The 22,423-nt window shown below is 39.1% G+C and overlaps 3 protein-coding genes across 6 annotated transcripts; 1 reads left to right on the top strand and 2 right to left on the bottom strand.

The window, feature by feature from the left end:
- Positions 1 to 1,257: 1,257 nt before the first annotated feature.
- LOC101175449 (fructose-2,6-bisphosphatase TIGAR B) lies at positions 1,258 to 10,122 on the top strand. Of its 3 annotated transcripts, XM_011491203.3 has the most exons (7): positions 1,258 to 1,360; positions 1,612 to 1,649; positions 3,630 to 3,751; positions 4,690 to 4,767; positions 5,537 to 5,647; positions 7,811 to 7,984; positions 9,368 to 10,122. In XM_011491203.3, the coding sequence occupies exons 1-7, from the start codon at positions 1,329 to 1,331 to the stop codon at positions 9,692 to 9,694; spliced, it is 882 nt and encodes a 293-aa protein (XP_011489505.2). In that variant the 5' UTR covers positions 1,258 to 1,328; the 3' UTR covers positions 9,695 to 10,122. The 3 variants fall into 3 exon arrangements, with proteins under 3 accessions (XP_011489505.2, XP_004083129.2, XP_020569929.1); XM_004083081.4 differs by lacking the exon at positions 9,368 to 10,122 and having other exon boundaries at positions 1,267 to 1,360; positions 7,811 to 8,833; XM_020714270.2 differs by lacking the exon at positions 1,612 to 1,649 and having other exon boundaries at positions 1,270 to 1,360.
- Positions 9,946 to 14,343, bottom strand: fgf23 (fibroblast growth factor 23). Of its 2 annotated transcripts, XM_020714269.1 has the most exons (3): positions 12,534 to 14,343; positions 12,322 to 12,425; positions 9,946 to 11,682 (listed from the first exon to the last, which is right to left on the bottom strand). In XM_020714269.1, exons 1-3 carry the CDS (start codon positions 12,757 to 12,759, stop codon positions 11,221 to 11,223), a joined length of 792 nt encoding a protein of 263 aa, XP_020569928.1. In that variant the 5' UTR covers positions 12,760 to 14,343; the 3' UTR covers positions 9,946 to 11,220. The 2 variants fall into 2 exon arrangements, with proteins under 2 accessions (XP_020569928.1, XP_020569927.1); XM_020714268.1 differs by having other exon boundaries at positions 12,322 to 14,343.
- Positions 14,344 to 14,972: 629 nt separating this feature from the next.
- On the bottom strand, positions 14,973 to 20,769 carry LOC101161850 (fibroblast growth factor 6). Its single transcript, XM_023952193.1, has 3 exons — positions 19,995 to 20,769; positions 19,502 to 19,605; positions 14,973 to 17,685 (listed from the first exon to the last, which is right to left on the bottom strand). Exons 1-3 carry the CDS (start codon positions 20,338 to 20,340, stop codon positions 17,509 to 17,511), a joined length of 627 nt encoding a protein of 208 aa, XP_023807961.1. The 5' UTR covers positions 20,341 to 20,769; the 3' UTR covers positions 14,973 to 17,508.
- Positions 20,770 to 22,423: the final 1,654 nt, after the last annotated feature.

Below are 22,423 nucleotides of genomic sequence, written 5' to 3'. Positions count from 1 at the left end.
TAGAGGGAAAAAGATCAAATATGTTTTTTAATGTAAAACTTATTTGGAAAAAGCTAAAATAAGAGGAAAAATTGTTTTGAAAACTTAGGATTCGTTTAATATAGCACACTATAAAGGCATTTTTTATTTCTCCATTTTAAAAGTTGTATTGCATCTAAATGTGCAGGAAATATGTCATTTCTATTGCTATTTATTCTGAACTGATATACAGAAAAGGTATCCATCATAAGCAGAAGAATAGTGATGACTGACAATATGGAAAATTAGAAATGGGCTTTGGATAAAATTTAACAACTTAAGTCCAAGCCAACAGAAACAGTAACTTTTAGAAAATTACAAAAATAAATAACAATAATGGTAAAACATGAAACACATAATGCATCTTTTTGACTCCCTTATTTATATATCTTATAATTGCTTTCAATTTTTTTCATGTATTTACCATTTTTTAGTGTAGCTCTTACTCTTGTGGAGATAAAGTGAAGTTTAGCATTTGGAACTTATTCGATCCTGTCAAACTGTATTTCTTATCTCATATAAGGAGGAGCCTTTGGATACTCTTGGGTATTTTTATTTATTTATTTTGAACATGATTTGAATCAACCAAGTCCCCTAATTTTAATCATTTTAATTTATTTACCAGTGATCTAGTCAGCTCTATAGCCTATGAGATGAGCTGGAGATTATTCTGATGGCCTCTGAATTAATCAAAACAGACTTTTAGGGGAAACTCGATTTTACAGAAAAAAGGAAAACAAAGAATAAAGGGTTAAAATTTAAAGGTTTAAAAGAGGAGGAACTTGGTCTGGTACAGTTCAGTGACTAATGGTTATTTTTATTTATTTTTCTAAGGAAGTTTTTTTTTTAATTCTTAAAATAAAGAGTCCATAAAAACTACAGAACTTCTTTTTAAAAAAACTTTATTGAAAACAGAGTTACAGACAAAAGACACAAGTGCTCTGTGACATTTAAATGACAACTATTTAAAACACAAACGGAAAAACAAAAAAAAATAACTTACAAATATGTTAAGGAGGGGAACTGGAAAAAAGTAAATAATAATAAATATGCAAACCTTATTAGCTTTGAGTGAGTAAATGAATTAAAACCTCTATAACATTGATATGAATATTTTATGAAACCAATAAATGTAGAAATTATTTCTGTTTTTCTACATTTGTAAAAGTAAACTTTTTCTTTGTAGTGATACTAGAGTCAAAGAAGTTTATTTTTCAACAAAATCCCGCATTGGATTGCAGTCAGTCTGTGACGCAGGCGTTACGTCACATTACTCAAACGACTCACCCCGGAAGTAGCTCCAACCAACGATGCTGACCTTCAGTTTAACGCTAATACGACAGTATGTGTTTGTTTATATCTTGATTGATTTCATACACCGACAACATTATTATTCTTTCAATAAAAATTGCGTCTTGTTTGTGCGTAGCGGCGTTTTAAAGACGCACTCAGTGTCTCAGCCAGTCTGTTAAGCTATTAGCTATCCACGCACGCAGACAAGTTGTACTAGTAACTTTTTAAAACAGCTGCTACTGTTTGCTTTTTCTAACAACTTGCTTGTTTTACGTTTTTTTTGTCATGTGTTGCCTGCAGTGGAGAGACACAGTACAACAGAGACAAACTACTACAAGGTAAAACTCACTCATCTTTTTTCATGAAAAAATAAAAACCTCTCCAAATTATTTTTAAAGACCCACTCCGATGAAAATCGTTTTTTTAAAACATGGTCTTGAGTCATTTTTCTGATTATGAGACATGTAAAGATAATTTCCTTATGAAATCGTTGTGAAAATGCTGTTAAAAAAACAAAAACGTATTTGTGACGTAGAAAACAGGCTGGGCGGGCTACAAACTCCTTGCTCCGCTCTAGTAATGTTAGGTTGAGGGGTGTGAGGGGCTGTAAGATAGCAGAATAGCATGAAAACTAAGGGATGATGGGAAGGGGGTTGGATTACTCCACGCCAACAGTCCCATCCACAACCTATAGGCAAGTTTTTCATGAAAACTGGAGAGGGACTCTAAGTCCACCTGTCTACACAGTAGTTTCTGCAACAATAGAAAAAACAAAAATCAATGTATACAGAAGTAATCATGTATTTATTTATAAAAATAACTTATTGACAGAAACTTTTTAAAACCTTTTCATTTGTGCTTTTAGTTGTGGCAACTCTTCTGCCTCCATCTAATGCTCTTACTCACACCAGCTACTAGGGGTGTACCGATACGCTAAAATCTCAATTCGTTTTCGATTCAGAATTTCATAGGGCTCTTCATGGATGCTGACAACAAAGCCAAAGTGTTTCCACACAGGAGAGCGTAAAGAGATGGGGGGGGGGGGGGGGGGGTGTCCTCATCTCTGGCCTCGCTCCTGCATCAGCCATATGTTGACATTCTTACTGTCCGTCACCTAATAGCGTCTCTGAGGAAACTAACGGCTGACATTATTTCCGCCGCGGTGCAAAGTGAATACAGTGGCGACCTGGGGGTTAGCCCCGCCTATAGCCACTAAGATTCATTGTAAGTGCGAAATCTTGTGTGTTGACTCCTTCACCAACACTGAGAGAGCTATCAAGAGAAGTGAGGTTCATGTTGTTACGCTGTTCGTGTGTGTTCATATAAATGGGTTCTAATGCTGGAAAGGAGATGGAGCAATTTATTTTATTTCTCTCTGCCTCCTGTCTGTAAAACAACAACATGGCTTCTCTCACCACAGTTTTCTGCATCTTTCTTTCCCTTTTTGTGACTCTCTTTTGCCACTCCTGAAAAATTAATCCTCCCATTCCAACCGTCTTGAAGCCACTTCTTAGCCTCTTTTCCACGCTAAGAACTTAAAGTTCTCCACCTTCTTCCCACCTGCTTCCTGTAAGCTCACCGTTCCACTGTAGTTCCTCACATTTACACACAGATTCTCTGTCTTGTTGCAGTTGTCCTTCATCCCCTTCTAAAGCAAACCTCCACCCCTCTGAATGTTCCTCCAGCTGCTCCCTACTCTTACTTATTAAATTCACTATTTTGATTACCAATAGATAATTTGCAAAGCAGCAACTGAATTTTCTCAATTTTGTTTATTATTGTAATAAAATTTGATTAATTTAATGTTGGTAAATATGAGGAGAGCAGTTTTATCAAGTATCAAAGCTCAAACAAGACGATGAAGTAGCAATTTTTGTAGCATAACAAAGTCTACATCAGTAAATTATTTTTTCTTGGAACATAAAATAAAGGAAAGACCATGTAGGTGACAAAAAGGCCATTTTTGTAGCCTTTATTTTTAGACAAAAAGAAGAAATACTATTTTTTTTCAGATTTTTTTTCCTTTATTTATGCTGCTGAGAAGAACTATTTATTTTAAATTTCTTTTATAATAATTTCCCAAGGGAACTGTACATTAAATACAGAGTAAATGACTGCATTGATGTGATGCAAACGGGACCGTTTTAAAAGGCTATACTGTTTCCGTACTTGTCAGTTGAAATACATTTCAAGTTAAACAAAATACAGATTTTTGTTGCAAAGTAAATTTTACCGGAGAATGTTTATTTGTTATCCAAATGAGAGATTATTGAGGTCATATTCTGCTTCGACTGAAATCACAATCCTTTTTTTTTTAGGTCAAGGTGTGGACACCCCTCTGTCAGAGACGGGCGTGCTGCAGGCAGAAGCAGCGGGACAGTATCTTAAAGACATGGCTTACAGTAAAGTGTTTGTCAGTAACTTACAGCGGGCAGTACAGGTAAGACAGAAAAATTTGTGTTTTTAATTATTAAATAATGCAGCCTGTATTTCCACCATACACTGACAAAAAACACATTACATTATGTTCATTTTTGGCTGCTCGGTGAGTTGTGGTTAGCCCTATTGCCTCACAGTGGGAAGGCCCTGGTTCGAGTCCCATCTGGGTCCTTTCTGTGTGGAAAATGAATGTTCTCCTCTTCTTTTCAAAACCATGCTTCACAAGTTATCTGGTGATTGTGATGTTGCTAGTGAACCATCCAGGACGTACTCCACTTTCATCCAATAGTAGGCGGGAACGCTCCAGCGTCCCCGTGACCTGAACAGGAAGATGGGTTTGCAATTAATATGCTCTTGAAATAACGTATTTTCAATAATTTATTAAAGTTTTTTTTTTTTTGTATTTTTGCCTTAAAAAAATCAAGAAAATGTATGTTCAAAAATCACATATTTTTAACACAACTTCCAGACAGCAAAAAAGAAAGAATGGAGCTCTGTATGAAAATAAAAACCATAGTGACATTGCATAATGTAGTGCCTTTTGTTTATTGTCCTTGTTATTATTGTGTGTATATCAGTTGAATTAAGGTTTTAAAAACATGGGAAGAAAGTACTAACTGACACATTTCTTTCTGTATCTTATGCTTTTGATTAAAGATAGATAAGTGTCAATTATGGGAAATCAGTTTAGACATGTGCGTAACTCACTTTCCATTATGACCAAATAGCTTTGTGACTCAGTTAAAGTGTCACCTGCTTGTGAGAGAAAATTAGAAAAACAGGATGCATGAGGTAAATGACGCTGTGTTCACGGCTCTGTGGTTTTTGACTCTCTGATGCAGATGTTTATATTAATGTTTCTGATCCTGCTCCATGGAAGGTTTTTGCTGCTTGTACTCATGGAGTCAGTCATTTCCCAATCATTTTTCCCTATTCCAGACAGCTGAAATTATCCTAAGAAGCAGCACTCAGTGTCCCGACATGGAGCTGACTCTGGAGCCGTTGCTCAGAGAAAGGGTAAGATGTCTTCTGTGCTTTATGTTATTATGTCAGACACAGCAGTAGTTTTTTTTTTTTAAGTACTTTTAAAAATGTTGTCGCATGTGCTACCTGACCCCGCCCTCACTGGCTGAATGCCTGCTAAGTGCCGACCTGGTCAGAGCTGCAGGGGAAAAATTCAAAAACACTTCGTAGCAACCATTTTATTTATAAGAGTCTATGTAATTTTTAGAAGAATTGACAAAATTAAATATTTGGATTTCCTTAGGAACTGAGATTTTTCGTTAATCACGCCCACTTTCCTAATATAGTCATATTGTATGTTATGTCGTTTCGCTCAGCTTAAGGTATTTTCACAATATTCTAGTGAAAACTGTGAAAGCAACAGCGAAACGCCACCTTAGCTAACACAATTCAAAATCTCCAAAATTTAAAACCAACGCTGTTTCCCAAGCAGCTTCCAAATGTTGCTAGAGGAGTCATTTGGGGGGATAAGTCGAAAACCATACGAGTTTACATTTGTAGATGCTCCAAAGGCGACTTTGATCTTTTCTTTTTTAATTAACAGCGACGATGGCCTCTTCCCAAGGTCAAAGGTCAATGAAACTTAGGTTGTAGTTGTAGACTAAACTTGGTGGTGTGTGTTTAAAAAATTCCCGTGTTCTTCCCTCAGTGCAAATATTTGAATATATATATATATATATTTTTAATGGTTTCTCCTGCTGTGATGTCATCACGGGCCAGACTGCATTATGAAGTCGCACCTCCGTCTCTCCTGTTTCTCCAGGGATTTGGTGTTGCTGAAGGACGCCACAAGGAGGATCTAAAGAACATGGCTAACGCTGCTGGTCAGTCGTGTCGGGACTACACGCCCCCAGGAGGAGAGACTTTAGAGCAGGTGTGTCAGATAAGAATTTCCACTAGAATTTCCATTTGAGTTTGACCTTATAGGAGTTGAACGGCGCTCCAGAGCATCCAGATCACATGACCAATTCAAGAAGGCATTCAAACTATTCAGCCGATGTAGTTTTACTTGTGTTTGTCTAAAACCTACGATGAATGAATAAATCAACAAATAGTTAAATAATAAATGACTGAAGAAATGCACAAATGAATGAATATAAAAAAAATAACAAAATGAAAGAATATATAGTAAAAGTAATAAAATGTATGCAAAAGAATTATTGAAAAATATATATTACAATTATTAAACACAAAGTTAATAGAAAATGAATGAATTAACAAAAAGAAAATTAGTAAAAATACCTAATAAATAAAAAAGGTAATGAATAAAATAAATAAATACTTTAAAAAATGAATGAATTAATGGATACAAAATAAAAAATACAATTTATCAAAATAAACAGCTGTGGCGAGGGCTGAAGGGATGTGCCAAAAGTTGAACAACAACATAAAAATAAATAGATTATGATTTTTTGTGTGTGTCGTGGACCCGATTTCTGGTGCAAATTCAGAGCAGATCTTGTGCAACAAGCAACACGGGGCAAGTCGTGTGAAAACTGTCTCAATATTTTGAGACATTTTGTGTGTTTGGAGTGAACAGTGACATGTGAGATGCAGCGGTGACACACACAGACTTCATGGTGGAGGTGGGGTGTCAGTGTTGTGATTCGGACACGACAGGTGTTCCACAGAGCAGGAGGTGGACACATTCCTGTGCCCACTGTCACGGATGCTGACAGGAACTCTGACAAAAAATGCAAACGCTGCCTCCAGGTGGACACAATGAGGAGGGACACAGAAGTTTCGGGCCTGTGATGCTGCCTTATGTGCTCAAGTGGAAAGATCATCTGTGTGGGATCATGAAATGTTGCCTGCATTTGTGTGTTAAAATTGCATTCAAGTTACAAAAATATTTTTGTAATTTTTTACAGTAAGAAACTCTTACTGAATCAGACTTTGTATTTTTGTGTGACTTAATGTTCAGTGTGTTATACAGTATGGAAAAAATAGACACAAAATCTTAAATTTAAACTGTTATAGGTAAAAAAAAAAAAAGCCTCCCTTGTCTCCAAGAACGAAGGGATTTGGTGTAAAATGCTGCCATCTAGTGGTTACCTTTGGTACTGATGGGAAATCTTTTTTGTCCTCCGTAACCTCTACAAACCTAAAACAAAATAATAAGCAAAGAAATAAACGATTATCACGACGGAGTTTTAGGGCCAGTTTAAAAGAAAGAAAATGTTTTTAATTACGACTATTAAGTCGTAAATGTACGAGAAAGAAAGTAATAACTCTTAAAATACGAGATTTTAAGTCATAAGTTTACGAAAAACATAAAAACAAAATAAAAAACTCAAACCGCACAATATTTTCTTTGATATTGGTGGACTTATGCACCATTGAACCACTAAAAAACAGGAAGGTGTTTTTTTTTCATTAAAAAAAAACATTTTTACTTAAATATTATCAGTGAGTTGTTCGTTTTAGTTTGGTAAATTAAATAACTAGTTCAGATCGTAATATTCTTTTTAATTCTTTTTGAAATCCTCACACTTTCTTTAGGAGGATGTTTTCTTACAGTATTTCAAAAAGTCTGAATAAAACTAAAATAAAACTAAAAACAAATTTACACCTATAATAGCTTCTCAATAGACTGCCTTGTTAAAGGCAAAATTAGCTTAAAAAATGCATAAAAATAAATTTACAATGAAGCTCCCAGGATCAATTCTCCATAATGTAAAACGATAATTGTTTCTGCACCGATCAGGTTCCAACCAGCATAATTAGGAAAAAAACTAAAATGTTTGAATTGAAATAAAAACCAAAATATTTTTAAACATTTCAAAATACATCCATATCCATAAAAATGCTGCAAAAGTTACAAAGAGGAATCCAAAGAGGAATGTCCTGAAGTTCTGGAATAACTTGATAAAAAATACAAAAGATTTGAAGAGTGCAGAAAACAAATAAAAAGATTACAAATTTAGAAAAATACATTTACACTCATCAGGATGCAAAAGGTAAATATGCAAGAAACAGAGTCTTTGTGCTCATCTGATCCTCTAATCTCTCAGTTTCGCTGTTTTCTTTCTTTCAGGTGAAACAAAGATTCAAAAAATTCCTCAAAGTCCTTTTCAAGCAGATGCTTGAGGATCACAACCCGTCTGACCCAGACACCGGTCCAGCGGCAACATCAGCCACACCGTTATGCCCCTCTGCTAACAATGGAGCAAATGACGGCCTGCAGGGAGTCGCCATCCACGTCCTGGCGGTGAGTCACGGTGCTTACATCCGAGTGGCCACCAGGCACCTTGTGGAGGACTTAAAGTGCAGCTTACCTGCAGGGCTGAAGGTGTCGCAGCTTTTCTGCCCGTGCCCCAACACGGGCATCAGCCGCTTCATTTTCACCGTCAGCCGCTCCGAGTCCGGGCTGGCACTCACCGACGCCCTCTGCGTTTTCACCAACAGAAAAGAGCACCTAGAAAACCTCACAGTTGCCCAATAAATCAGAGTTTGATGTGTGGACGTGTGCAGCTGACGATAAGCACATTTCAAAAAGAAAATACATTTGAGCCTCAGGCGCAAAAACACATCAAGTAAAGCACGTCTGCTTGATAATCATGTTTTGCAGTGATTTAATGATTGAGCTTTGTGCTGTACTGTGACAGGTTCCACTTTTACAGTGAGGACTGTGTTTAGGGCGAATATTTATCTTGAAGGAAGCATCTCAGTGCTTGATGCACTGATGTGCACATCTTGTGCAATATCATACAAAGTACTGAAAATGAGTTTTTATGTAAAGGTTTTGCATTTATTGAAGAGTAAAGATGCAGATTGCACATTAGAGCATCAGATCTGTGTGGACCTGTTGCAGATTCACAAACGTTTGTTTACTTTATCAAACAGAGAAATCTGTTTCATGTTTTTTGTAAACTGACCGTTGCTTAGAGCAAAGACAGTTTTTTTCTTTCATTGCTTCTGCCTGTCTTCACTACGAGATTCACAATTATGCTCTTAAAGGTTCTTGCTATATGTTGTACAAGAATCAAATATTTAAACAAATCCAAGAGGGCATCCAGCTTTCATTGATTAAAAATGGAAATAAAAACAGTCATCTGTGTATGTTTGTCACTTAACTGTGGTGTAGAAGCGACTTTCCTGTTTAACGTCCCGCTCCAATCATCTTTTGATCTTTTTAAAAGGCATTCAAAATCTTGAATGCCTTTTTAAATCTTGTTCAGGATATGAAGCAGAGTAGCACATGGGAGGACTTCCACTGCCTCCTGTAGTGTAGGTTCCACTGGTAAAACATCCCGGAGTGCCACTATACCCGACTGTCCGGAAGGCCTTTCATAGACTGGCTCAGACTGAAGTTGTCCAGAGAATGGAGGATACCCTCTGGGCTGATAAGCTCCACCTCCTTGAGGAACGCAGGTAACAGTTCCAACAAGCAGACAAACCAACAGCACCCTCATTCTGCTCACTTGCCGCTACTGCTTCTTCTGCGTCTGCTCAAAAGAGAGCTCAAAAAGCTGGGTTTTTTCAACTGTGATGATCCTGTTTTTAGCCAAAATCTAGAATACGGTGTTGTTTTCTAGGACATAGTTTCTGCAGAGCGGCAGTAGTTCATTAGAAATTCCCTTCTGATTTGCAGGGGGGACAAAGACGTACATGTATCTCGTCGCCTTCTAAAGTGGATGCATCGGAATGGAGCGGCACAGGAAGATTGTGGCCCGCTCACAAAAAGCTCCATTTTTTATTTATATCTTTTAATCTGCTCCTGATTCCCTACAATTTGAGTAAAGAGGTACCCAGAAATGGATTTTTCAGTCTAATTTGCCTTATATGTGAACTCCATCATAAGAAAAATGCCACAAGAACATTAAAAACACCTAAATCCCTAAAAGGAATACAGCAGGTTAGGAAAATGGATGGACCTCTAAGCCTCCTTAAAAGCCAATGGGTTTATTTTTGCATCTGATGCGCTTCTATCACCAAAAGATATTGCAGTCTATGCTTTTTGTTTTGCATTTCTATAAAAAATAGCAGTGGGAGAAAAAAGTTTTCTTTGTATGATGTAATAAGCTTGATTTACAATGAGAAAAAGGTGGACAAGAGCGACAAAAACAGCCAAAACATTTTAGCTCCTACATGTAGTATCTTCAGTTATTATGAACGATGAAGATAAAGATTGTTTGAAGCATAAAAAACACAAGAAAATCCAAAACAAATGACTTTTTTAAACTTTATTTGGTCCCAAATTCAAGCAAAACTCTTTCTAAATTAAATTCCAGCTCATACATTCAAAGCAAATCTTTTTTTTCTGTATGTACAACTCCAACATTACCATAAATACTATAAATAAACAGTGAAAGGAAAATATTTCAATAAATAAATACTTTTAGGGACTGCTGTGTGTTTGCTGTTGATGAGAACAACTCAGTCACCTACAAAATTAACATTTATTTTTTGACCCTGTTTGTCCTTTTCTTTCAAGTTATGAGTTCCATCCTACTGGTGGGAAAATTCAGATGTTGTTATAAGACGACTTTCTTCATAATTAATAAAGCAAACTGCTGAAATACTTAAAGAAGGCTAAAATGAAGGCTAATCCTATTGCATTTTTTAATAGTCTCATATTTGTTCATGCCTGCTGGTTTCAGTTCAGCGGTCAAACCCTTCAGTCCTCCAGAGGTAGACTAAATTTGGTTTGTCATTAGACGACATGAATATGGGTTCCTAAGATTGTATAAAACATTTGAACAATGTAAATAAACAGGATATAACACAAATTCATAAAAATATGGGTTGAGTTGCAGAGGATATCAGCTAAATTTGTGGGGGGAAAATAAATGTATCTTAACCATCTTGACATTTAAAGAGCAGAAATTCTTAGGAAGTTGTGGAAACTAGAAGAAGATGGGAAGGTAAGGAGCCCTGGACATGACAAAAGTATCATTTTATTAGCATTTTGAGGACTCATATTGGCATTTTGTGTGTACATTTATGGGCACAAATAAGCATTTTAAGTATCTTCCATTCCTACCACTAATTTGCACCCACAGATACTAATTTCCTTGCACAAAATGCTAATTTCTGTGCACAAATAAGTAATTTGGGCACACAAAATAGTATTTTAGTATCTTTATTTCTCATTTGAAACCCCTAAATACTAATTTGTGGCCAAAAAAAAACTAACATATGCTTACAAAATACTAATGGGGGCCAGAAGAAATGCAAATTTTTTCTTTGTCTTTTTTTTTTGTAAAGTCCTGTCCAGGGCTCTGTAAAAAGGAATTAAGTTTTTGGAAATAAGAGTTTTCAAGAATTGTGCAAAAGGTATCAAGTCAAGTCTAAAAATGTTCATTCAGTGTAAAAACACACTGCAGAAAGATTTAGCACTAACTAAACTATGCAAAGTCAGTGTGAAAGCAAAGCAACAGAAGTGTTACTCTCATGCCAGTTTTTCAAAATAAAGCTTGCTTTATATTTGAATGTTTCACCGGCTTAGCCCATTGTTCCGGTGCCTCGGGGGCTGGACTGTCTGAACGAATTCACGTTCCAGGGGTCGTCATTGAACGGAACCAGCGGTCTCTCCCGGGATAAGTTGCGTCCGTCATCACCGACCTCCATCTCCATCTCTGTCTCCACCTCCACGTCGGCGTCGTCCTGCTCCGCCACAGCCCGAGAGTCGGAGCCCTCCTCCGCCGGTCTGTGGTAGACTCCGTGCGGGTCCGAGGGATCCACGATCCGTTTCCTCTTCTCCCTGTGCGGGATGAGGCGCTCCAGCGGCACCGTGTTCTTCTTGGGTAGGAACAGGGAGGTCTGCGGCACGTTCTGACCTGCGATGTACACCTGTTTGGACCCCTCCAGGTTGAACAAGATGCTGGTCCGAGTGGAGTAGTACACGTCTCGGTTGTTTTCCAGGAGTTTGTGATTGAAGAGGCACTCCTCTCTGAGGCAAATAGGCTAAAAAAGGGGGGAACGGAGAGGAATTTCATTGGATTCAGTGCATTCGAATTAAAAAATAAATTCATGTTTATCTATAGTACATTTTCCATTCATGAAAAGAATTTTACGCATGGAAAAACTGTTTTTGGTTAAAAAAAAAAAACTTTAAACAAAAATGTAAAGTTATTTAAATTGTTTGTATTCGTCTTATTTGGTGCATTCAAAACATTTTTCATGTTTTTTTTTGCGTCGGGTATTTTAAACAAACAGACTTTTTGTGATTTTTAAGTTCATAAACTCTGCAAATGTGGCAGAGATCCGACCAAATCGTTATATTAACTACTTTAAGGCAGAAAGCAGGTAGTCAGACAATTAAACCGGATTTTTTAAAGGACCCGATGCTGCGTTTGTGCGTAAAAATAGTGCGTTTTCACGCACGGTTTAACAGTTCAGACATGTTCTGAAGAAGCTGCTCGGATGATCAATAATACCTATTTTGGATCAATCTTTTAAGTCTACAGGCCCTGTTGAGAAGAATTGTGTGAGGGGGTGCGTAAAACTTCATGGAGTTAAATAATAATAAAAGAAAAGACGATCAAAGATCAAGATTTAGTCGGCATTGACTAATAAAATGAAAAGGATGAACTGTATGCTCACCGAGCTGAATGGATTACCCTCCAGATCCATACACAGGTAACGGTTACTCTTGACTCCAAGGATGGCGACTCGATCCCTCGTTTCAGACTTAAGTAAAATCACACCTGGAAAGATTGAATAAAAAAGATTTAGCGCCAAGTTATTCCAGATAAATCCAAATGAAGACCAGTGCACAGCATTTAAGAAGATACTAGAATAAAAGCCCATCTCACTGTATGATGTTCTGCTCGCAGCTTTGCGCACGGTTCCATCTGATCTGATCTCCAAGTAGAAGTTGCAGACATCCGTGGATGTCTGCAGGTGAATGAATCTCCTCGGGTTTCCCCAGTTGGAGCTAACGAGCGGGGATGGATCTGGGGTTACTTGCCGGACAGAAAACCCCTGTAGAACGGCGAGTACGAGCGCCAGCATGGTAGTGTCCCTCATCACCTGTCCCATGCGAGCTGTTGGGTGCCCGTTGTGCCGAAGTTTGGTGACAGTTCGTATTTAAAGGCCCTGAGTGCCACTCCTGCTCACATCCTTTGGGTTAAAAAAAAAAAAGCAACTCGCCCCCAAAGCCGATGTGCGGGTTGCTGCAGCGGAAGGGCCACTTCCACCTCTGTTTGTGTCCCAATGTTGTTGGTCAGACAACACGACTCCTATTTTTGGGCTCACTTCTTGAGTCAGCCACCTTAAACTGTTCATTTTCTGGTTCTGGTTTTAGTTTGGGAAGGAAAAACATATTTGGCTAAAGTAAAAAGATGACAGAAATATGAATATTTAATAGCTTATACTAAACTCAAACTGTGTTTTTATGTCAATCGGGTCAATATAATTTAAATATAATTCAAACTGCAGGGTTGACTAATTTGCATATGTTTATATTTGGATTTAGTAGTTAAATCTCGGTTTTTAATAACTTTTCCATTCATAAATTTGGTTCAGTTTGATAAATTTATGCACCTGCAAACCGAAGAGATCCACCGTTTCACCAGCAGATGGAGACACTTCCTCACACAGCATTCTTCAACTTAGTGCAACGTTACCTTTAGCCTCCAAATATGATGTTTGCCTCCTTTAGTATTCTGGATTTTAAAAAATGCTGTGTGCTGTATGCAAGTGTTTAAAACAAGAGGGGGAAATCGCAAGAAAATCTTTTTGCAAGTTTTTTTTAAATTGTCGTTTTTGAAATCCGCAATTTAACACAAAGTGAAAAACAGTAACGAACCTCATTAATTAAGTATCCTGCTTTTTTTTGAACAACAAATGCACTTTTATCGAGCAAAAACCTAATTTTAATTTCCTGTTTTTAGTTACTGAATAATGCGCTTTTTATGTATTCAAATATATTATTAGTCAAGCATCCATCCATCCATCTGAAGTTCATTTTTTAAAACTGTCTTTTTTTGAAATCCAGAAATTGACACAAAGCTAAAAAATACTAAAAATCATGCCTGAGTTTTCCTATTACAGGCTAAAGAAAAGTCATTTTTTTTATCAGTTTCTTGGAACTTCTAACATATTACATGCAGATTACAGTTTTGTGTGTTCGTTTGTGCATGTATCGATAAATTATTTTTAAAAGGTGACAAATACACGGCTATAGTGGAAAGTGTTTACTCTTTAAATTGTGTAATGAGCTAAAAAATAATGATGCCTAAAAATATGATCTTGTCTTTTGAAGTAACTGCTATGATAGTGTTTGATTTTAAAAAAAAACAACACAACAGAAACAGTCTGATTAAATGGTGTGCTCTGAGGAACTGAGGAGTAGGAGGCATGTTTAAGCAAATGAGATAATTGATTGTGAAGAGATACTAACCTCTATTATTCTTTATGAGGGAAATACAAGTATTTATATTAAAGACCCACTCAGATAAAAACAGTGTTTATAACGTGGAGGACGTATATAAAGAAAGTTAAGCTCAAAGTTTCATTTCTTAGTATGTGTTTATTCAAATCGTTGTGAATCAGGAGCAGATGAAAAAATGCTGTTTGAAAAAGATCATATTTGTAAAAATATGCTGGGCGGGCCAAAGGCTCCCTGCTCTGCACCATTCTGATGCTTCCACTTCTAGACAAATCTATCCATGTACGTCTTTGTTTTCCCCATCTGAGTTCGAATCTGGTTAAGAACTGGACAGCTGGATAGCTCCAATATTGCTCACCAGTTTTGTGGCACAGCTACTGTTAGGATGGGGGTATGAGGGGCTGTAAGCTAGCAGGAAAGCAGTAAACAGATGAATGTGGGGAAGTGGTGGCGCGGCCGCTCTGCGCCTACAACTCAGAGGTGAATATTTAATTAATTCGTGCCGCTCTGCAGAATCTATGTCCAAGAAAACCAAACCGGTTTTTGGGATTTTGGCTAAAAAAGGCACAATTAAAAACCACTGGGAACAATTTGAAGATAAATCAAAGATTATTGGAATGGGTTTTTATGTTAATAGACAATTTTATCGAAATAAAAGCACAAGAGTCCTTGAGAAATTAATGACACATCATAAAGGGGCATTATTAATGTGTTTCACTGCCTTTATGTCTGTTTGCGTTGCAAATTTCCTGTGGTAATAACACTATATTAAAAATAATGATGCCTAAAAATATGATCTTGTCTTTTGAAGTAACTGCTATGATAGTGTTTGATTTAAAAAAAAAACACAACAGCAGCGGGATAAAAAAAAAAACAACAAAACTTTTATTATAATTAGGAATACAGTAGACTGCTGTGCACAGCACATACGTACAAAAATAAAAGGAAAATTTTACTCAGCATTGTCTTTTTTTCAGAAACAAATAACTTAAGCGAGTTTCTTCTTCTTCATTTACAGTCATCAGCAAACCAAACTAAGGCAGAGGGTGAGGTATATGAGAACAGAGGAGACGAACAGAGTTCCCAACGCCTAACATTATCTTATTTTCATACCTCATACCATTTGGACATGAAAATAGGTTGACATTGAAAGAAATATTTCCTCACCTTGACATTTTTAATGATTAAAATGATGTGGGGAAAAACTAATGACTCAGCAGATGCATTTTGTTTTTGGTCAAAGCTGAAAGGGGTTTGGGTTTAGACACAACCTTTTTCTCTTTTAGGCATCCGTATTTTTGAGTCAACCATCAAAAGCTGAAGATGCTTCATCTTTTTTTCTCAGCTGAGCTCGCCAAAGATGCACATTGTGTTCAGAAAACCTTCAACATACACTTTAAATTTCCTTTTTCTCCACATTTAGCCTTAGTATATGTACTAGTATATATTTATAGAGAGAGAGAGAGAGAGAGAGAGAGAGAGAGAGAGAGAGAGAGAGAGAGAGAGAGAGAGAGAGAGAGAGAGAGAGAGAGAGAGAGAGAGAGAGAGAGAGAGAGAGAGAGAGAGAGAGAGAGAGAGAGAGAGAGAGAGAGAGAGAGAGATCCATGTATGAGGAAGATGCTGTTGTGATTTTGAAATTTCTGTTCCTCATAACAGGTTTCGGAGGAGCTAGTCAATAACCTTCAACTAAAAATGTTTGAAATGAGAGGAGGAATCTAGAATCCCAAGGTCCCTGTCTGGATTGGGTGAGTTGTGGCATTGAAGGTTGTGGTGGGGGGATTACAGGCTACCAGAGGTAGAAAACAGACGGTGGAGTTCAGGTATGTAAAAAGATGCTTGTCACCCTGGCAGACCCGCATTCCTGCAGAGGGTTCGAAAAAAACAACAAAGACATACGTCTTCCCTGGATTTAAATAGTCGAGCTTCTTGCACAGGAACGGACAGAGGCTGATGATATACTGAGCCGTGCGTCTTTTTTAAGTTAGCAGCTGCAGAAACTATGGGTTGATGCACTCTAGCGGACTCTTGGGAATTTAAAGAATGAGGCAAGGAAAACATTTTAACAATATGCAAAAAGATATTTGTACACACTGACAGCTCAGCTTTGTGGACGGCTGACCAGCTTCAACAAATAAATTCAAGGTTGAGTGAACAGAAATGTATATGCAAAGCACGAAAGTTTAATGCTGTCCATGTAGTCTACTAAATGCCCCGTCCTTTAGTCTTTGGAGGTAAACCAGTGGCTCATCTGTAGTTGCTTTTAAACTTGTTTGCCTTCAGCTTCCACTACTTCACTGCCACTGCAGTGCTGCTGCAGAGCAGACAGACAGGCCCAGGGCTCCCTCAATCCTCCAGCTCATGCAGCGACCCAATGACAAACTGTGGCAAGCCTTTATGTACAATCCTTACCGATCCACTATGCAGAACCCAAAAATCTTCTGATCTTTTAAATGTGCTACTGCGTTTAACCGTTTTGATCTTTGTAGCAGACGGCGGGGTGCTTTGCATCTTCAAAAAGAATAAATAAATAGCAACCCACAAACCTTTTGTGGCTCTGTCATTGTGCAGGAACGATTATCCGCTCAGCTGGTGCTTGTGCAGAAGCAAAGCCATCAAAACCTTTCTCCATGCTGGGGATAGATAAGTATTAAACCCTGTTTGTTCGCTGGATATGTCACGCTGTCAGACTCATGGCCTCCTGCCAGTTTCTATGGCTGACCGTTCTCTGGTCTCAACCACAGGTTTTTTCATTCTTTAATCGATCTAATTACAGTAAAGAAAATAAACCAGAGATAGACCCCCCTCCCTCCTTTGAGGCCCCCCTCTGGAGTGTCAGCCCTATTTCTGACTTCTCTGGGTGTCTCTTACATGCAAGCTTAAGGGGTTCACCAGTGGGAACATCAAGGCACCTTTAAATCGTGCAGCAAAGGTAGTGCATTTAAGTTTCCCCCACTGCAGGACACTGACAATCAAGCACAAAAGCGTGTAGTCTTCAAAAAACATTAAACATTAGCAGATATTTGAGCAGAACTCCATGCATCCCTTAATCTAGTGTTTCTTTGAGGTAATAAAAAGTATTTGTTTCACCCTTAAAAGTTCTGAATATAGCTCATCATCCGTTTCAGCGACCGAAGTTGACGTGTATTTTAGTTACAGCAAGCACCAAGTCAAAGTGAGGCAGGCAGAGGCTTCAACTCTCCCTGTCCAGAAAAACAATCAGCAGCACAGTGTGGCATACATAAACAAAGACAGCTATCCAAATATACATATATAGTGAGCTATACCAGAATAAATATTTCCTTTTGCAGTCCATATGTGTGTATAGTATTACTATAAATTGCTAAAGTAGCTGGAAGAGCATCCATATGTGCAAATCGATGGATTATTGTCAGTCAGTCTCATAACCGCGGGAGGAAATGAGTGACAGTCATGGTGGTGGTCACCTTGTTGCCTCTCTTTGCGCGGCCATGCTTGCTGAGGGCGATGTAGAAGCCCTTGTAAACAAAAGACTCGTAGGCGTTGTAGTTGTTGGGCAGCAACATCTCCTTGAACTTGCACTCGTCCCTGAAGACTTTCTAGAGAAGTTAGGGGGGCAAAAAGGGGGAAAGATGAGGCCAGTACTTATCAAGGCAGGAGGAAGACTTCAATAAATACCCCTGCGACCTTTGCTTTGGAAAACAGTCTGATTAAATGGTTTGCTCTCGAGGAACTGGGGAGTAGGAGGCATGTTTAAGCAAATGAGATAATTGATTGTGAAGAGATACTAACCTCTATTATTCTTTATGAGAGAAATACAAGTATTTATATTAAAGACTCACTCAGATAAAAAACAGTGTTTATAACGTGGAGGACGTATATAAAGAAAGTTAAGCTCAAAGTTTCATTTCTTAGTATGTGTTTATTCAAATCGTTGTGAATCAGGAGCAGATGAAAAAATGCTGTTTGAAAAAGATCATATTTGTAAAAATATGCTGGGCGGGCCAAAAGCTCCCTGCTCTGCACCATTCTGATGCTTCCACTTCTAGACAAATCTATCCATGTACGTCTTTGTTTTCCCCATCTGAGTTCGAATCTGGTTAAGAACTGGACAGCTGGATAGCTCCAATATTGCTCACCAGTTTTGTGGCACAGCTACTGTTAGGATGGGGGTATGAGGGGCTGTAAGCTAGCAGGAAAGCAGTAAACAGATGAATGTGGGGAAGTGGTGGCGCGGCCGCTCTGCGCCTACAACTCAGAGGTGAATATTTAATTAACTCGTGCCGCTCTGCAGAATCTATGTCCAAGAAAACCAAACCGGTTATTGGATTTTGGCTAAAAAAGGCACAATTAAAAACCACTGGGAACAATTTGAAAATAAATTAAAGATTATTGGAATGGGTTTTTATGTTAATAGACAATTTTATCGAAATAAAAGCACAAGAGTCCTTGAAAAATTAATGACACATCATAAAGGGGCATTATTAATGTGTTTCACTGCCTTTATGTCTGTTTGCGTTGCAAATTTCCTGTGGTAATAACACTATATTAAATCCATACATTTTCATCCAAAATTATCCTCACTTTTCACAAAAATCAAAGACGATTCAGCAATTGTCTCCTGCACATCTCAAAACCTCCCTCTGGGACACATGTCTGTGCTCTGGTGACCAGGCCGTGACCAAAAAAGTGATGATTCATGCTTTCACTACTTCAGCCCAATCGATCCTCGTGTTGCTGTTTAGAAACATGCCTTCACCAGAGGAAAATAATCAATTATTGTTTAAAAATGTGGTTATTCAGGGTGTCAGCTGACCTCACTTGTTGACCAAACATTTGCGATAACCTTTCAATGGCCATAATCCATCACCATAATGTGCCAATAATTAAAGGCAGAGGTTCAAAAGAATGCATTCGACTGAAAACTTCTATTTTTAAAACGTTGTTTGGCCAAATTCAGAATTATTTGCAGTAAACAAATAATTGTAATGATCAAGCATGATTCTAATCAAATAAGGTGAAGGGTTTAAAGAAAAATTATGATGAGAAAATAGGTTTCACAAAGAGTCTGCCTTTTATTTGGCATCAAACACTATAAGTCAGAGCTGACCTACTTTAGGCTGTCCTCTCATTGGTTTATGAATTTAGCACCAAAAAGCACGTGAACATGAGCAAAATGAATGATGGGAGTCCATGCAATGACATTATTGATCATGTAAGTGAAAAGCTGTTGTGCAAATGTGGGTATTTGCTTGGATTATGACACAGCAGAAGACTGTTTCTCCAAAGTGCTGCCGCCAAACATATCATCACTGTGTATTAATAACACAACAGCGCTCATAAACCGGTGGATCATGCAGCAGCTCTGTGAACTCGAGCAGGATGTGTGACACACGGGGTTGCGCACCCACGTACCGTTCCGTATAACCTTCCCCTGCTGTTCATTGCGACAAACAGCTGACTCCTCACTCCGAACAGGCTGATCACTCCTCGGTCCACCGTGGAGACCTCAATCAGACCTGGAGGGGAAACGGCGTTAGGGAGGCAAGGACACACGAGTAGAAAACCTGGCCTCTGCAGCAGTAATGGATGTAACCTTGCAGGTGCATTGCGACTTGGATGATGCTCAATCAGAAATCACTGGTTTGTATGTGACAGACGTTTGGGAGTGAAGTTGGGAGGGTGCGCAGAGTGTGCGCTCTGCTGCAGGGGGTAAAAATAAGTCCGCGTCAGGCATTCGTGTCGTGTTTTTGGCTTGGGAGAATTCTTCGCGCTGCACGGATGCAAGGCTGAGAGCAGATTTTGCTTTTGGAAACTTTCAAACATGCCGACATCGCTTATGGCTCGAACTTTCACACATGCAGGCATGCGCACACAGAGCCCCACTCTCTCATGGATGCAAACTCACTGTATGGGTTTTCACTGTGCACACCGCTTATCCTGCCATCCGGAAGCACCTGCAGGTGAAACCCGATGCCCACGTTGCAGTATAATCTCCGCACTCTTTTGATGCCTTGCAAATAGTCACTCTCCCAGCTTAATTCCGATTTGCCCCCGTTTATGCCCAGGTAGGAGCGGGATAAGAGGGTCTCCCACTTCTTTTCCAACAAAGTTGCGTTAGTCCTGCTCGGAACCGGATAAGGAGAAACGATTCCCCACAGAAATGTCCACAGTACAACCAGTGCTGACAGCGTCCGGTGCGTCCTGACCCCGCCGCGCATGATACTGCTGTGGCACCTTGGCGCAACGGCCATTCACTTGAACTTTGGGGCACGTGGTCAAAGTTACCTGCCCTGAAAACGCAACTCTTCCTATTTTCCGTCCTTTGGCATGGTGGTGGCAAAAGCTGGTTTGGGGATCAGTGCAGATCAGGGCTCCATAGCCGGAGATCTGAGCAGCGAAGGAGCAGAGCGCGTCGGAGCTTGGATTGGAGCTGGTGGCGATGACCATCTTTCGCCGCTCCGCGCCTCTGCGCAGGCAACGCTGGCAGTGAAGGGGGGGCGGGGAGGGACAGCACTCACTGCAAAATCAGCTCACCTTGCCCTCGACTTTCACATCCTAAAATGACATCACTGTGACTTCACCGCTGCATACACACCCCCTCCACACCAAAAGAGAGACGATGGGAGGAGGAGAGGATTCCTCCAGGAGCGCAGCAGCAGCAGCACCAGTCCTGACAGGAGTCACGGGGGGAGGAGGGGGGGAGGGCTGCACCTTCACACCAGCGTCAGAACCGCACTAGAAAATTAAGAGGAGGAGTTTCCTGTTGAGCCTTTCAAAATTAAACAACAAGAGATGAATCCCTGAATCCGATGAACTCTTAGTTCTCCTTAAAGACTCACTCCAGTCATCTTTTGATCTATTGTTGAAGCGCTCACAGTGGTTGTTTAATTGTGATTATGCATTTTTTTAATCCAAAAAGTGTAGTAATCTAGGACACAGAGAAATTCACCTTGTGTCGGAGGGACTATTGGCACAGAGTGACCCTGCCCCTACTTCCCATCATCTATCTGTTTACATGCTACCCTGCTAGCTCACAGCCACTCACATCTCCCCAAACTAACAATAGCGGTGCAACAAAATAGAGAACAAAATTGGAGCTAACCAGCCGTACAGTTTTGTGCCAGACTCCAACTCAGACGAGAAAAACAAAAACTCTTGCCCTCCTTCCAGGCAGCTCCATCTCCAACATCCTTCTACCAATATATCCACTATCCCTCCTCTGAACATGTCCAAACCATCTCAGTCTGGCTTCTCTGACTTTGTCGCTGACACAGGCAACATGAGCCGTCCCTCTGATGTACTCGTTCCTTATCCTGTCTAACCTGGTCACTCCTAAGGAGAACCTCAACATCTTCATCTCCGCTACCTCCATATCAGCCTCTTGTGTCTGTCTCACTGCTACCGGATCTAACCCAGCAGAGCTGATGCGCAACGATTTGAGTAAAGAAATAATCAGAAAAACAATTTTGACATACATTTTCTTTACGACATCAGTTGCCTTTCTCTATGAGCGAATTCTGATGTTTCAGTTCCAAAATACGGGTGAAATATTCCAAAAAGTGTCAGTTAGGCCACTGGCCATTCTACATCCAAGAACACATTTACTGGGATCTCATACTGCTTAAAATTGCATGTTACGTTACTTCAAATAAGAAAAGAAATTAATTTAAGTGGAAAATAGACAGAAAAGAAGGAATAGTGGAGGAAAGAGGGAAACTTAGAGAAACATTTACTTTGAAAGTGTTATTTAAAAAAAGGACATAAGTGTAAAAAATGTTTCAGAGTTTAGAGAAAACAGTTGACATTGTTACTGTAAGAACACATTTAATTATGTAAAATAACTCAATAATTTCTTCTAAAAGTGCTCTTTACCAGAATTTGTGCTCGAATAAAAACGTAGCTTCTGAATAACATAACCAATAACCAATCCTTGGTTTTTCAGCGACCTGCAGAGGCATCTTGACTTTCACAGTCCCTTCTCATTCACCTCGCCATTTTATTATGAAAAGGCTCTAACCTATGTTTTCCCTCTTCCTCCAAACACCTGGGCTGGCTTGACCCCGGACTTTCTCACATTGGAGACCTGTGCGAAAGGAGGGGTGCGCATGAGTGTGTACGCGTTTGACTTTCATTGGCGTTGAGCAATCATGGGATGGATGGATGGATACTGTGTCCAGAGCCCAAATCGGGAAAGTGGTCATATGTCCTGGCAGCCTGCAGCCTTATTTAGATAGAAGGTGTAAAAACAGTCCCAGCAGAGCAAATGCCAATCCTGTCTGACACTTCCTTAGTTGTTTGTCCAGAAAGTTTACACAAGCAAATAGTTGGGCTTTT

The sequence above is a fragment of the Oryzias latipes genome, chromosome 23, assembly GCF_002234675.1.
Source record: "Oryzias latipes chromosome 23, ASM223467v1".
Lineage (NCBI taxonomy): Eukaryota > Metazoa > Chordata > Actinopteri > Beloniformes > Adrianichthyidae > Oryzias > Oryzias latipes.
Note: the sequence above shows the minus strand (reverse complement) of the source record. Positions and strands in the feature narration are given on the sequence as shown.